Source organism: Bos taurus, chromosome 19 (genome assembly GCF_002263795.3).
Source record: "Bos taurus isolate L1 Dominette 01449 registration number 42190680 breed Hereford chromosome 19, ARS-UCD2.0, whole genome shotgun sequence".
Taxonomy (NCBI): domain Eukaryota; kingdom Metazoa; phylum Chordata; class Mammalia; order Artiodactyla; family Bovidae; genus Bos; species Bos taurus.
Window position 1 is genome coordinate 26175551 of NC_037346.1, and position 12954 is coordinate 26188504.

The 12954-nt window shown below is 37.4% G+C and overlaps 1 protein-coding gene across 4 annotated transcripts in view; it reads right to left on the reverse strand.

Moving 5' to 3' along the window:
- RABEP1 (rabaptin, RAB GTPase binding effector protein 1) overlaps positions 1-12954 on the reverse strand; it is a 96730-nt gene that overhangs the window by 25690 nt on the left and 58086 nt on the right. For 3 of the 4 annotated variants that reach the window (XM_005220197.5, XM_059877805.1, NM_001193161.3), the window contains 4 exons: positions 11147-11282; positions 8584-8762; positions 6181-6312; positions 1168-1635 (listed from right to left, as the gene is read on the reverse strand). In XM_005220197.5, coding sequence (XP_005220254.1) covers positions 1168-1635; positions 6181-6312; positions 8584-8762; positions 11147-11282 — 915 coding nt within the window. The remainder of the gene's footprint in view (positions 1-1167; positions 1636-6180; positions 6313-8583; positions 8763-11146; positions 11283-12954) is intronic. The other variant, XM_010815899.4, reaches the window with a different exon arrangement.

The window sequence follows — 12954 nt, forward strand, 5'->3', positions numbered from 1 at the left end:
GCTACTCCAAGTAGAAAACGGAGTAAACAATTTATTCAGGGACTTATGGCAAGAAGTTATAATATAGAGTTGAATTCTAAAAAATCCTAAGTCCCATACAAGTATGATAGGAAAACAAGGGACACAACTTCATCACCAAGAGGCTCGGGACCCCAAACTACCACATTTGAGGAAAACACAAGGAAAGTAAAAGGTACTATACCGTGGCACACACAATTTAAATCAATACTAGCCAACAAGAGGAGACAGGAGCTCGGAGTGCCAATTAACCATTTCACCAGCTCCAAGCACAAAGCAGGTATGAAACAATTAAGTAGCACCTTTTCACATGTTCTGCATTAACCCAAGGAGAATAGTTTCTTTCAGCCTTAACAAGCTGTTCCACCTGCTAACCAAGTTTCTTTAAAGAAAAGTGGACCTGAGTAAAAGAAACCACTGGAAGTCATAAAATGTGAATCCCAATCCAGGTTTTGCCTCTAAGTCAAAGGGGAAATTTGAGCAACTCACCTGACCTTTCTGAGCCAGTTTCCTTATCTCTAAAGTTGGAGAAAATCATACCCTGATTGTCTCATTATTATCAAGAAGGTCAAAGAGAAGAGCTATGTGAAAGGGCTTGTAATCTGTAAAGCACTATGCAACTATATATTTAAGCTTTTATCTCCTAATCTTACTTCTTAGTTTGCAAATACTATTAGCAGGAAAATTAACCTCATTAAAGGCTGCCTTCTCTTCTCTCCCATATTTCCCAACTCCACCTTAAACTCACTCTCAGCATCAACTACTGAAAAGCATCTAAACTTCAGACTTCAAAGAAAGATGAAAGTATGACTCCTAGAATACACTGAGATTACACAAAACTGCAAAGCAAAACAAATTCAGGCTACACAAACTTAGCTATGCTATTCAGGCAGATCACTCCAACTGAAGATGTGTGACGTCAGGTGATGATTACACTCAACACAATCAGCTAGTAAGTTCCCTTCTGTCATAACCACCTGGAACAGCCAAAGCAGAAAATGTAAGGGTCAGACAACATGGATTAACACCCATTTTCTGGCAACAAGTGTGAGCACTGGCTCCAGGGGCTATCTCTTGAATGAACAATAAATTCAGAGCTACCCAGATCCCTCAGAGCAAGTAAGAGGCAAAGCCAGGAGGAGAGCTCACCTCTTTCTGCAAGAGATTCCATTCTGTCTCACTGACTAGGCGGTAGCCACTGGGGGACACATAAGCACTTTCCATGCCCTGTGTGACACTCGACAGGAGGGATGCCGTCTCCTCTTGCTCCGGTGTCATAGCCTTGATTGCTCTCTCCTGATCTTTGGTTAACATAAACCCACTTGGCATTTGCAGTGACCCAAGGGAGGCGGTATCAAAGTTCTCAGTCACCGAATCTGCTCCTACCAACGGTCCGAAATCTGATTCGTCCAGGTTCCCAGCAGATTTTGCTTTGTAGTTATAGCCTAAAGCTTTGGATTGCAGCGAGCCTGAAGTTCCCAGGCTATCTGTAGACTGTGCTCTCCTGAGTCCATCTTTAAACACATCATTGTCTGGTTTACTGAAAGGATCCCCGGATGGCAACAGTAAGTCTGCATCCAGAGAATGGACTGAACCATGGGTGCTATCTAAATGTTCCTGAAATGGGAAAATATATTGCCAAGTTAGACAATTCCTGTTATTTTCAAAGAGAAAAATGATCACATTTTATAAAGTATTTTGCCACATGTTACACATGACAGTCTTTAGTATGCTGCCTCTGTATATTCACGGAACAAACATTTACTGACTGTATTCTATATGCTGGGCCCTAAACCAAGCACTCAGGATACAACTGTGAGCAATCTCTGACCCCAAGATGCTTACAGTTTCATGAAAAAAATAAACAAGTGAACCAAGTAAACAGGCTATTAGAATATCATAGTTGATAAAATGATGACAGGTTTCAGCTATGTACTGAATGCTCTGGAAGCTCAACGAGAGGAATTCAGCCCAGACACAGGAAATCAAGGTCTCCTGAAATTCAGTGTTGGGTATATTGAACATGGGGCCCTGCTATATATCCAAGTGGAGATGTCCACCCAGCAGAGGGACAAAGAAATCTTTAAATAGAGATTTGGGAGTTACCACCATATAGTAATAATTATGACAGCAAATCAGAACACCTTGGATGAGTCTGCAGGATGAGAAGAAAACCAAAGGCAAGGCCCTGAAAAACATCACTTTTGTCCATTTGGGGGATGGACAGAGGAAGAAGTAGCCAGAATAGAAAGGAAATGAGGAGAATGTTGTATGCTGGAAACCAAGTTTCAAGCAAGATGTAATCAGCACAGTAAATAAGGCGTCCATCAAGTGAAAGAAGCCAGGCACAAACGGTCACACACTGTATGATTCCATCCTTGTAAAATATCCAGAACAGGCAAATCCAGAGACCAAAAGCAAATTAGTGGCTGTCAGAAAATAAAGTAGGGAGTGACTCCTTAATGATATATGAGGGTCTCTTCTGGGGGCAATGAAAATGTTCTGAAACGAGACAGGTGATGGCTGCACTACACTGTGAATATCCTAAAGGTCACAGAATTGCACATTTTAAATGGTTTATTTTTATGTGAATTATATTTCCATTTTTTTAATGTGGTGCAGCACACTCCCAAAGTCAAAAAGCACAGCAGTACCATTCTAGCACAGTTAGTAGGAAAATTAGAAAACAAGGAATATTTAGCAAGTTTTTCTAAAAATTAAATTTATTCAATTTAAATAACTGGCTTTTAAGTTATATCCTTTCTACTTTTTGCTGTTAATGCCTTTACTTTTATGAACTATAAAAGACTAAAATGTAGATTTCTTTTAATGTTTTAAAAATATCCTTACTTGGCATAATACAAAGTTGACAACTTTTATGCTAATTCCTCCAGTTCTTTCTAAATTTTTTTTTAAGGTTTTTTAATCTGTGAAATTCAGATGGCCAAGGAACACAAATCTAGCATATACTGAGCAAGCTATGGCAAAGGTCCCAGATAAGCAGCCTCATAGAAACTGGGATGAGAATGCCTTCTGCCAGTTTGTAAAAGACCTGACACCTAACACTATCATACACAACGCTTCTGTCACACTGAAGAGGGAAAGGGATGGGGCAAAAAGCTGTGAGGGCCTTTTAAGAAGCACAGACCAGGGTGCTCAGAGCAGTACTTACTTATAAGGAATATGGACTTTAGGGGAGTGTAAACTGTTACAGTGTTTCTGAAAGATGATTCAACAATATGTTTGTTTATGCTCTTAAACTCAGCAGTTCTTTTCCCAAGAACTTACATTAAGGAAGTAATCAGATAAACCCATGATTTTTATACAACAAAGAATTATATATAATAGCATTATGGCATTACTCATAATAATGAAATATTTTTTAGTAGCGAAAAATGAAACAACTTGTGTTTATTTTCTATATTTTATGATGTTTTTGACCTTTTGAAGGCCTTGCTGGCTGAGGAGTGACTGCCTCTTCCAATTTAGCTAACTCCCAGAAATAATAAACAACTTGCTTATCACTATGTCTTTCACATCCAAATCAACCAATCCCAGGTCAACACCCACAACCAACTCCTTTATCTAACTCTTATCCACCAAGCCAGTATTTCCCCTGCCCTAAATCAGCCCAAGGCCAGGTACCAGAAAACTGAAGACAGATTCTCTGCCCCAAAGCCCACTGGAGTTATAACAACTAGCTAGTCCTATGTGATCTACCCTGCCCTGCTTTTCCCTCGAAAATCCCAGCAATAGCTGTGGTCCACACTTTCCCTCTGCTACTGCTCTTGCTTCATGACCAGCTCTGATGGGGCTTCCACCATGTGGCTCTGCATGGTGTGCCATGACGCTCATGTCTAGGCAGCTGTAAGGTTAAAATTTTTGTTCAGTGGCATTTATCTCTCTATGTCATCACTCAGTTACCTTTATAAATTAAAACCTGGGCACAAACCAATCTGTAGGAGATTAAGGAATTACAGTATACTTACATGCTGAAATACTGTTACTAATTAAATAACATTTTCAAGGAGAACATTTACTGATGTACCAAAACCTTTATAAACAGATTTAAGAGGGAAATGTAGGTAAAACATTATGTAGTTACAATCTCTATTATGTTTAAAAAGGACAAATAGAAACACATATATGTTACCTTTGGAAATGGAAAAAGAGAGAAAGGAGAGGTACATACCAAAATGTTAGCAGTGGTATCTCTGAGTAGTAGAATTATCAGTTATTTTTATTTGGTGTGACTTTCTCTACTTTCCAAATTGTCCATAATGAATATATATTACTTTTGTAGTGATAAAAGCACATTCTAAGCATTAGATCAAAGAAGATATGGGTCCTACGCATTCTAAGTGTCTTTAGCAATACATTATTATCTAATTAAGTCTCCAGAGCAGTCAACTTTAAATCAACAGGCTAAGGTAAACCGTCACTGACTCTCAATACAAAACAAGTATACATTCAACATTCAAACTGCAAAACATAAGATCTGAAAGTCTATAAGAGATTTCAGTGTCAGAAAATGTTATAAAACATTTAGTATAAATCTGTTAAGACGGAATTAAAAAATTTTAAGTGCTTCACTCAATGTAAATCAAAACAAATTTCCCTTTCCTGTTTTCCTGCTAAAATATTTTTTAAAAGTATGAAACTTTCCCAAACATTCCTGGACACAGGACTGCATGATGCAGAAACCACATAATATTTGGCAGCACCCAAAAACTGAGACATTCTCTTGGAAGTCTAACTATTTAAAAAAGCACAAAGCAAAATCAGGCCAAGGTTCCCAGTGTATGAGCCAACACAGAGAATGTACAAAAACAATTACATCATACTTTACAGTGTTCACCAGGATTTTTTTAAAGCATTTTTTCAATGTCAAATAATCCATAAACATGGAAATACAAGCCACCAGGAAGTAGACTATACATGGTTCAGCATAAATCTGCAAACTAAACACAAACATGATACCTTTGAAAGTGAGACAAGATCCGTATCCCATTTAACTGAAACTGGTTCACCAGGCAGGGAAAGGAGGTGGGGGAATGAGTATGAAACTCTAGACAGTACAGACAATGCACATGAGCATGGACAGCGAGCAGAAAGGTCTGCTGTGATGAAGCGGAGAGCATGGTAAGTAAGGCTCTTATATGACAAGCTGGGGACCTTAGTTTTTTACCCTAAAGTCAATTAACAGAAGCATTTCCTTTCCCGAAAGGAGGTATTAAAAAAAAAAAAACAGGAGGTATTTAGCTGGAGTCCTGAAGGATGAATAGGATTCCCGAACTCAGAAAGGCAGAGGGAGGTAAACATTCCAGGTGAAGGAACCAACATGTAAGGTGGAGAGTACAGCACAAGATAACCAATGCGGTTAAAACAGAGTGCATATTATGAAGAGTCTTGACTACCTGAGTAAGGACCTTGTACTTACTTGTGTAAGTAATGTGACTGAGTGGTGGTTCTGAGTCGAGGAGTAGCCTGACTATAGCTGCACTTAAGCAAAATCAATCTGATAGTAATACTGAGGGTACAATGGAGTGGGACAGGCTAAAAACAGGAAATGTAATGAGCAGGCACTTGCCACATGTGGGTAGAGGTGATGAGGCCATAGGAACACTGCCTTACACTTTCCACCTCCAGGTCTCTCTACTGGACCCATTCCCAACACTGGAAATGTCCTACCCTACCCATGACAGTCTTCCAAACCCAGCCACTGTTCTCAGGGCTTAATACCTAATACTTGTTAACACTCAAATACATGCCACAAAGAATTAAGTGTTTCAATACTTTAGATAATTTCTTTTCCTTTAAACAAAAGCTCAAAGTATCAAAAATATTTATTCATATCAGAAAAGATTTTGCAGGTATTATTTAATTTTTCTCCTAGTATTTTAATTTTGGAACCACTAGAAAAAAGAACATCTGTTTCACAGACCATGAGAGAACCTGCACATTTCAAACAGAACTACCTATAATACTAACACACACACACACACAATACTATAAAAACAATTGAATATAAAAGTCATTTTATCTCATTTTCACCTAGTAGTATACACACTTCCCAAATGAACAATGTAACTGACTGATGTATGAGAAGCTAAAAATGGAAATACTGTGTATATAATGATTTTAATTATAGGGTCACTGTACCTCCTCATTTGATAACTGAGCTGAAGATTCTTCATGAGTTAAAGCACACACTACTGGTATTTTTACTTCCTCCTCAACATCTGTTTTTTTGTGATCTTTTCTCTTACTAAGTCTTTGCTGTTCATCTTCCTCCTGAAAGTTAGAAAGAAAAAATATATATTACTCAGGTAATGTATACTGAATGGTTCTTTAACCACTCAAAACAAATACAGAAGTACACTATGTGAAAAGCCAAACAAAAGAAAGCAAATCACCTCCTCTTCTTCAAGTGATCCAAGATAGAAAATTAACACAGAATGTTCCCTCAGGTTATTATGGAACCAAACAGGAAAAAGCTTTGGCATTACACATCCATTTGGAACATGTACAAATTAATATGAAATACAAACGAATTATTAAAGTTGGTAACAATAGTTCACTAAACAAAGATGAAAAATACCCTCAGTGCCCCCCACCCAAACACTCCAGTGGTGAGGGACAAACACACAATTAGACTACTATTCAAGTATGTACAAGGTTCTACAGAAAAACAAAATAAAGATTTCATCTAAGGCAGCCAGAAACGGGGCCCAAAGAGAGTAACACTTCAGCTGGATCTTGAAGAATTGCTAAGATAAATCTGCCAATTTTGAGACAAGCAAGGGTTCCAGGGAAAAAAGTACATAAAAGAGGCAGAGGCATGGAAGAGCAGGCATATGAGTAGCAAGGTATATGGAGAAAGGGATGATGATTATGTGCTTAGACTCTAGAACCAGAGACTGGTCAACCCTCAGATATGCCATTAGTCCCTGTCTCATGTGGAAAGTTTTCTTGTGTGTATCTGTTTTGAAAACCACATGAGATAAAAGTTTACATATAAAGCCTTGGCACAATGCTGGCACACAGGCCTTAAATGACCAACGAGTTCTGGAGTTTAGACTGTTCTAAAGGGAAGCAGAAAGAGCATGATTAGATCTGTACTTTAGAATCTAAATCCTCAAGTTGACTGTGTCTACATACAAGGTGAATGAGTCAGACAAGAGATAGGAAAGAAATTTAAAAAGAAACTTCTTAAAAACAAAATCTAACCTAAACTATACAAGGTAACTTAAAATATTTGTTACAATACCTAGAAAACTCCTAAATAGCTATCCTAAGAAAGTATTTTCCTAAGGAAGCTATCCTAAGGAAGCATTTGTATACACAATATATATACAACATAGTATATAAGCTGTAAACTATTTGAAATGACCAAAAGAAAGAAACCATCTAGATGCCCACTACAAAGAGAAGGATTAAATCAATTACAGTACATCCATGCTACCAGTTAACAAGAATAAGACAGACCTCTGAAAAATATATCCAAGATGACACGATAAAAATAAGCTACAGAATAAATACTTATACCATGATTCTTGCTGTACAGGGAAAACACAAACAAACCTAAACATATAAACACAAAGAAATGGTCTTGAATACTACCTTCCAAATGGATTATTCCTGATTTAAAAAGTGGCTATTTCTGGGAAGGGAGGTGTGTGAGATATCAAGGGAGAGTTTAATATTATCACTTCATTTTTTCACTTTGTATTTAAAACAAAGTATTTTAACATGAGAATGTATTTATGTATTACTCATGTAATTTAAATAATTTTTTAAGATGAGGAAACAGGATGCTGGGTATGTAGAACTCTAGACACCTGTCTTTTCACACCACTCAGCCTCTCCATCCTCACCCATTACCTTCTAATAAGACTTTTAGAGCAATGTCATGAAAGACATGGCCTGCTGCTGCTGCTAAGTCGCGTCAGTTGTGTTCAACTCTGTGCGACCCCACAGACGGCAGCCCATCAGGCTCCCCTGTCCCTGGGATTCCCCAGGCAAGAACACTGAAGGGGGTTGCCATTTCCTTCTCCAATGCATGAAAGTGAAAAGTGAAAGTGAAGTCGCTCAGTCGTGTCTGACCCTCAGCGACCCCATGGACTGTAGCCTACCAGGCGCCTCTGTCCATGGGATTTTCCAGGCAAGAGTACTGGAGTGGAGGACATGGCCTGGATTAACACAATTAGATCTGTACTTTAGAACCTAAATCCTCAACTTGAGGATTTAAACTTCTCAGACTTTCTGTCTGAGAAGCAGACAGAACTGTAGAGAAAGATTTTCTTAGAAATATGCACTATTGCACGTGCAGACTGAAGAGGGTCATTTCTAAATCATTCCTTCCCATCCACCCAGACGAGGCCATTTCTAAAGCTGAAAAACAAAATCTCTCAAATACAGATATAATGTTTTCTGAAATGGAATACATCAACATTGTTTCAGGCTTAAGTCAATATGTAATATACATAAAGTAATATACGATCACATGTTGGGGTGGGCTGGTTTATTTACAAAGCAAACAAGTCCTACAAAACCACTATTCACCTGATCTTTCTTCTTCAGTTCTTCAACTTGTCGGAGCTGTTCAGAAGTTAGCACAATTTCCATTCGCTGCATGTCCCTCATCAGCAAACGTTGAGACTCCAGGAACTGGTCATTGGCCTTCTGCCATGTGTGTTTCAACTGGTTGTGTTGTTGTCGCTCTTGCTCCAAGAGATGGCAAACTGTTTAGGAATCCCCCAATTAAAAACACTGAATTTCAATGGTAGGCAATTTCTTTAACATAGGCCTAACCAAGCCAGGTCTGGCCAAATGTCTTCCAGCCTGGGATTCTGTCTCTTGACAAGAACCCAGAGCAAACTGCCATAAATCAAGGCAGCTGTCCCCACACCACTCCTCTAAGTAGAGTCTCTCAGAGTGTGTTCCTAGGAAAGGAACATGTGAAAAAAGATTTCTGTGCTCAGTAAGTTTCAGAAACTTTGGGTTAAAAACTTTTTTTTTTTTTTAATGAAAATTTCTTTATTGCAGGACTTTGAACTCAAGGTCTTAAGTATATCTATGTTCCCTTATAAGGTGATACATAATACAATACCTCCCAAATTTATTTTACCAAAAAGTCCTTTCCACAATGCCACTCACATAACAAATGTTCTAGGAAATACATTTTGGGAAATATTGCTCTTACAGCCAAATGCACAGTCACCACTCCTAATACATTCTGAATAAACTTGTTATCCAGGAATCCTTCTTGAGCCCATTTAGTTTGACCTCTAAGGCTGAGTCAAAGAATCTTTGTAAATGCTTCTGTTATCAACATTCATCAGCTCAGCCACCTTCAGAAAAAGGAGTAGACGGTATCACCTATCAGCCTATCCACCCAGTCATCCAAGCCAGAAACCTGAAAGACCACTCATGCTTCTGACTTCTCCTCACATTCAACTGTAACATTCAACTGTGACAGAGGCCTATAATAAGGCTACCTCCTGTTCAATATGACAGACATCTTCTGCCTTCTGCCTTGGATTTAGGACACAGACAACTACAACAGGGGTCCCTCCATTACTCTTCCTGCCACTTGTCTGGACCTCTCTATCTTACCCTCCACACTGCTGTAAAACTTAACTCTCTAGAAGGTAAAATTTACAACCCTTCAGAAAAGCCAGATAGAGAAGACACAAAATTGCTGCTTAATTTTTACCTATCTTCTTTTAATGTAAATACTGTTTTTTGGTATGGCTGTTTCAGTAGAAATCACTCTATCCCTTTACTCCTTTTAGTGAAACTTCTCAGACACTTTCCCAGGCATATTAGGAAGGTTTGGTAGTCTTGCACTATTGCTGGAAGGGGTTGGGACATATAGGTTAAACAGAAATTCCTATTTCTTTTGGACACTGTTTCAGAGTTTGAGTGTCTTTTTGACAGCAGCAGCACTTTTGAAAAGCATTTTCTGAAAGCCAAAGACTCAAATTTTAGATTAATTTAATAACATTTTATAAAATAATTCTGTAAGTTTATACAATTTCAGTATCCCCACTATTTTGCGATAAAAAACCCAATTTCCATGAATTTTTTATGAAAGAACTGTATTTTCCATGACCACAGTCCTAAATTTTCACATTAAAACATGTTACTAGTATAAGATGCAACAAGTATAAGATTTTAAGAACTCCATTTACATTTAGATAAAAATTTAGATTTTTATTTTCACTAACCTCTAACTGAAATTTAGCATTTCCTTCAATTATAAAATATAGGCAACAAACCACAGTAAGTGTAACAATACCCATGAATTGGTCACCAACAAAAGTCATAGATACTTCTGTATCTTAGTACAGTTGTTGCAGATATCTCATTATTTATGCTCATCACACTTCAAAGTTACAGTAGTTATTGGACCTGGTACTGACCTTGTTATTTAATGTACTGATAAAACAGTACATTTATTACTATACCATAAGTTTGCAGTTATTTATATTTTCCTGTTTTAAAATATAATTAATTTCTTTTATAATTCTATATATTTTATGTATTAAAAACATTATTCTGAGAGGGCTTCACAAGACTGCCAAAGGAGTCTGTAACACAAAAAGTTTAAGAATCTCAGGTATATAAGATTCATTAGAAGAATTAAAGACAAATGTATATTTTAATGGGAAAGGATAAGCCTATTTCTCCTATCCTGAAAAAAGAGTCAATTTCTGCATCACTCTGCTACTAGGTTAGCAAAATAAAAATTATCTCTTATAAACAGGGGTGTTAGTTAAGAACACCAGAATATACCACCTGCCCTCTCTGTCCCATTTTCACTTTTGCTAATTCGTCTCCATCAAAATAGGTCTGGGGCAAAGCAGTTTAAGCAGAAATTTCCTATTCACTGTCTGCCCAGAGCTTATGACCTGTGAGTTCTTACTGGGGTCCTGGAGAAACAAGAAGCCACCAAAAATCCAAATACCTTTTCAAACCAACTGTAAAGCTTAAACTGAATCACTAACATGTTGGACTGGCATTTTGGAATTTGTTATTGTTATAAATCAATACCAATTTTACTTACACAGTTCTCTTAGAGACTGAGATTAAAAATATATAAAGTGTATATATATATATTTACCTTCATGCAATTCTTTCCGAAGTTTCTCAGCATCTTCCTGTAAAACGGATTTCTGAGTATTCAAAACAGCTACGTACATCTCTAGATCAGTCCTACAAGATTTCTCAGCTTCCAGATAATGATTCAGCTCTTTCACCTGAAAAAGATGCAATTCTATTAAACTAAAACTTCCAACAGTTTCTACCTTAAGCATAATGTTCTGGAGGTGTCTTAAAAGAAAATTACATTTATATTTACATATATTTAAATTTACCACCAAGTTTACAAAACAAACACATACTTACTATAGAAAACTACGAAAATAATATTTTCCCAGCTCAGTCGTGTCTGACTGTTTGCGACCCCATGGACTATACAGTCCATGGAGTTCTCCAGGCCAGAACACTGGAGTAGGTAGCTGTTCCCTTCTCCAGGGGATCTTCCCAACCCAGGGATCGAACCCAGGTGTCCCACATTGCAGGAGTATTCTTTACCAGTTGAGCCACCAGGGAAGCCCAAGAATATTGGAGTGGGTAGCCTATCCTTTCTCCAGCAGATCTTCCTGACCCAGGAATTGAACCAGGGTCTCCTGCATTGCAGGAGTATTCTTCACCAACTGAGCTACCAGGGAAGCCCAGGAAAATAACATAATTGACAACAATTAATAGTAGGCATTATCCATAATCATCACCAAAGTCAATATGCAATTGAGATTACACATAACATCTTTGTACCTAGCTTTTAAAAAGGTGGTTCCAATCTCTGCTTCCTGAGCAATACACACATGTGCTCATTTTATCACATACTCAATGAACCCAGGTTACTGTGGTTTTATTTTTTACTTTTGTTGTTTTTAATCAGTATATTTCCTAAATATAAAAATGGTGTCATACTCTTGTAAATTTGCTTTTCTTTAATTTCTGGCGAGGTAATTCTAGATGCCTTAAATTTACAAAAAGGAGACATTTTCATAGGCATAAATTCATGAAAAGAAAAAAGGGGAAGTCATGATGGAAAAAATAAACTCATACCATAATAAACAGATACTTGAAGGCAAGTGCAGAGTACTTTTAAAAATCACATCTTAAGTGTCTTATTTCTATTAAATAATTAACTATAATATTCAAGTATTAACAATATAGCCTAATATCTTAAACAATATCAATAACCAAAATAAATTGTAATCTTGCCCCAGATAAGAATCACTTGCTCTTCCCTTCCTTACAAATTGTCCATCCTAAATTTTGGCTATGTAACTTTTACCTTTTTCAAATGGTTATGTCTCATTTCACTTTCAAGGTCATATTTATGCCTTTTATTTTCCCATTTCTCCAACTTGAAATAGCTGGCTGATCTGTTTTCAGTAATCTTCACTTCACGGACTAAATGATTATTTAAGCTGCCATCTGACGCTTTGCTGAAGGCTGTCAGCCAATCAGAAACGCACTAACCACGCATGACAAAGGGCTGATCTGTCATCAGGTACTTTGCCTATCACCTGGAGAGGTGGTAATTCAGTTGAGGGTAAAGGAAATGCAGTATGTCCAATATGTTACTGCTTTCCCATTTAAAAAAAATCAGTTTCACCGCTTTCTTTCCACTTGCTATGCTTCATTTCTTTACCGTGTCTTCCTGTATCATCTAGGACCACATAAGCAGTCTGAACAAAATCACTGAGCACGAGTTTCCTCATATTGCTCCTGTCATTAACAGTAAGGTTGCTAAACATTCACCATGATGTTTGAGGTTTGCTGAAGGTTTAATAAACAGCCCTTTATTTATTGTTACAGGGTGTTTAAATTTATCAAATGCCTTTCTCAATCTAAGAT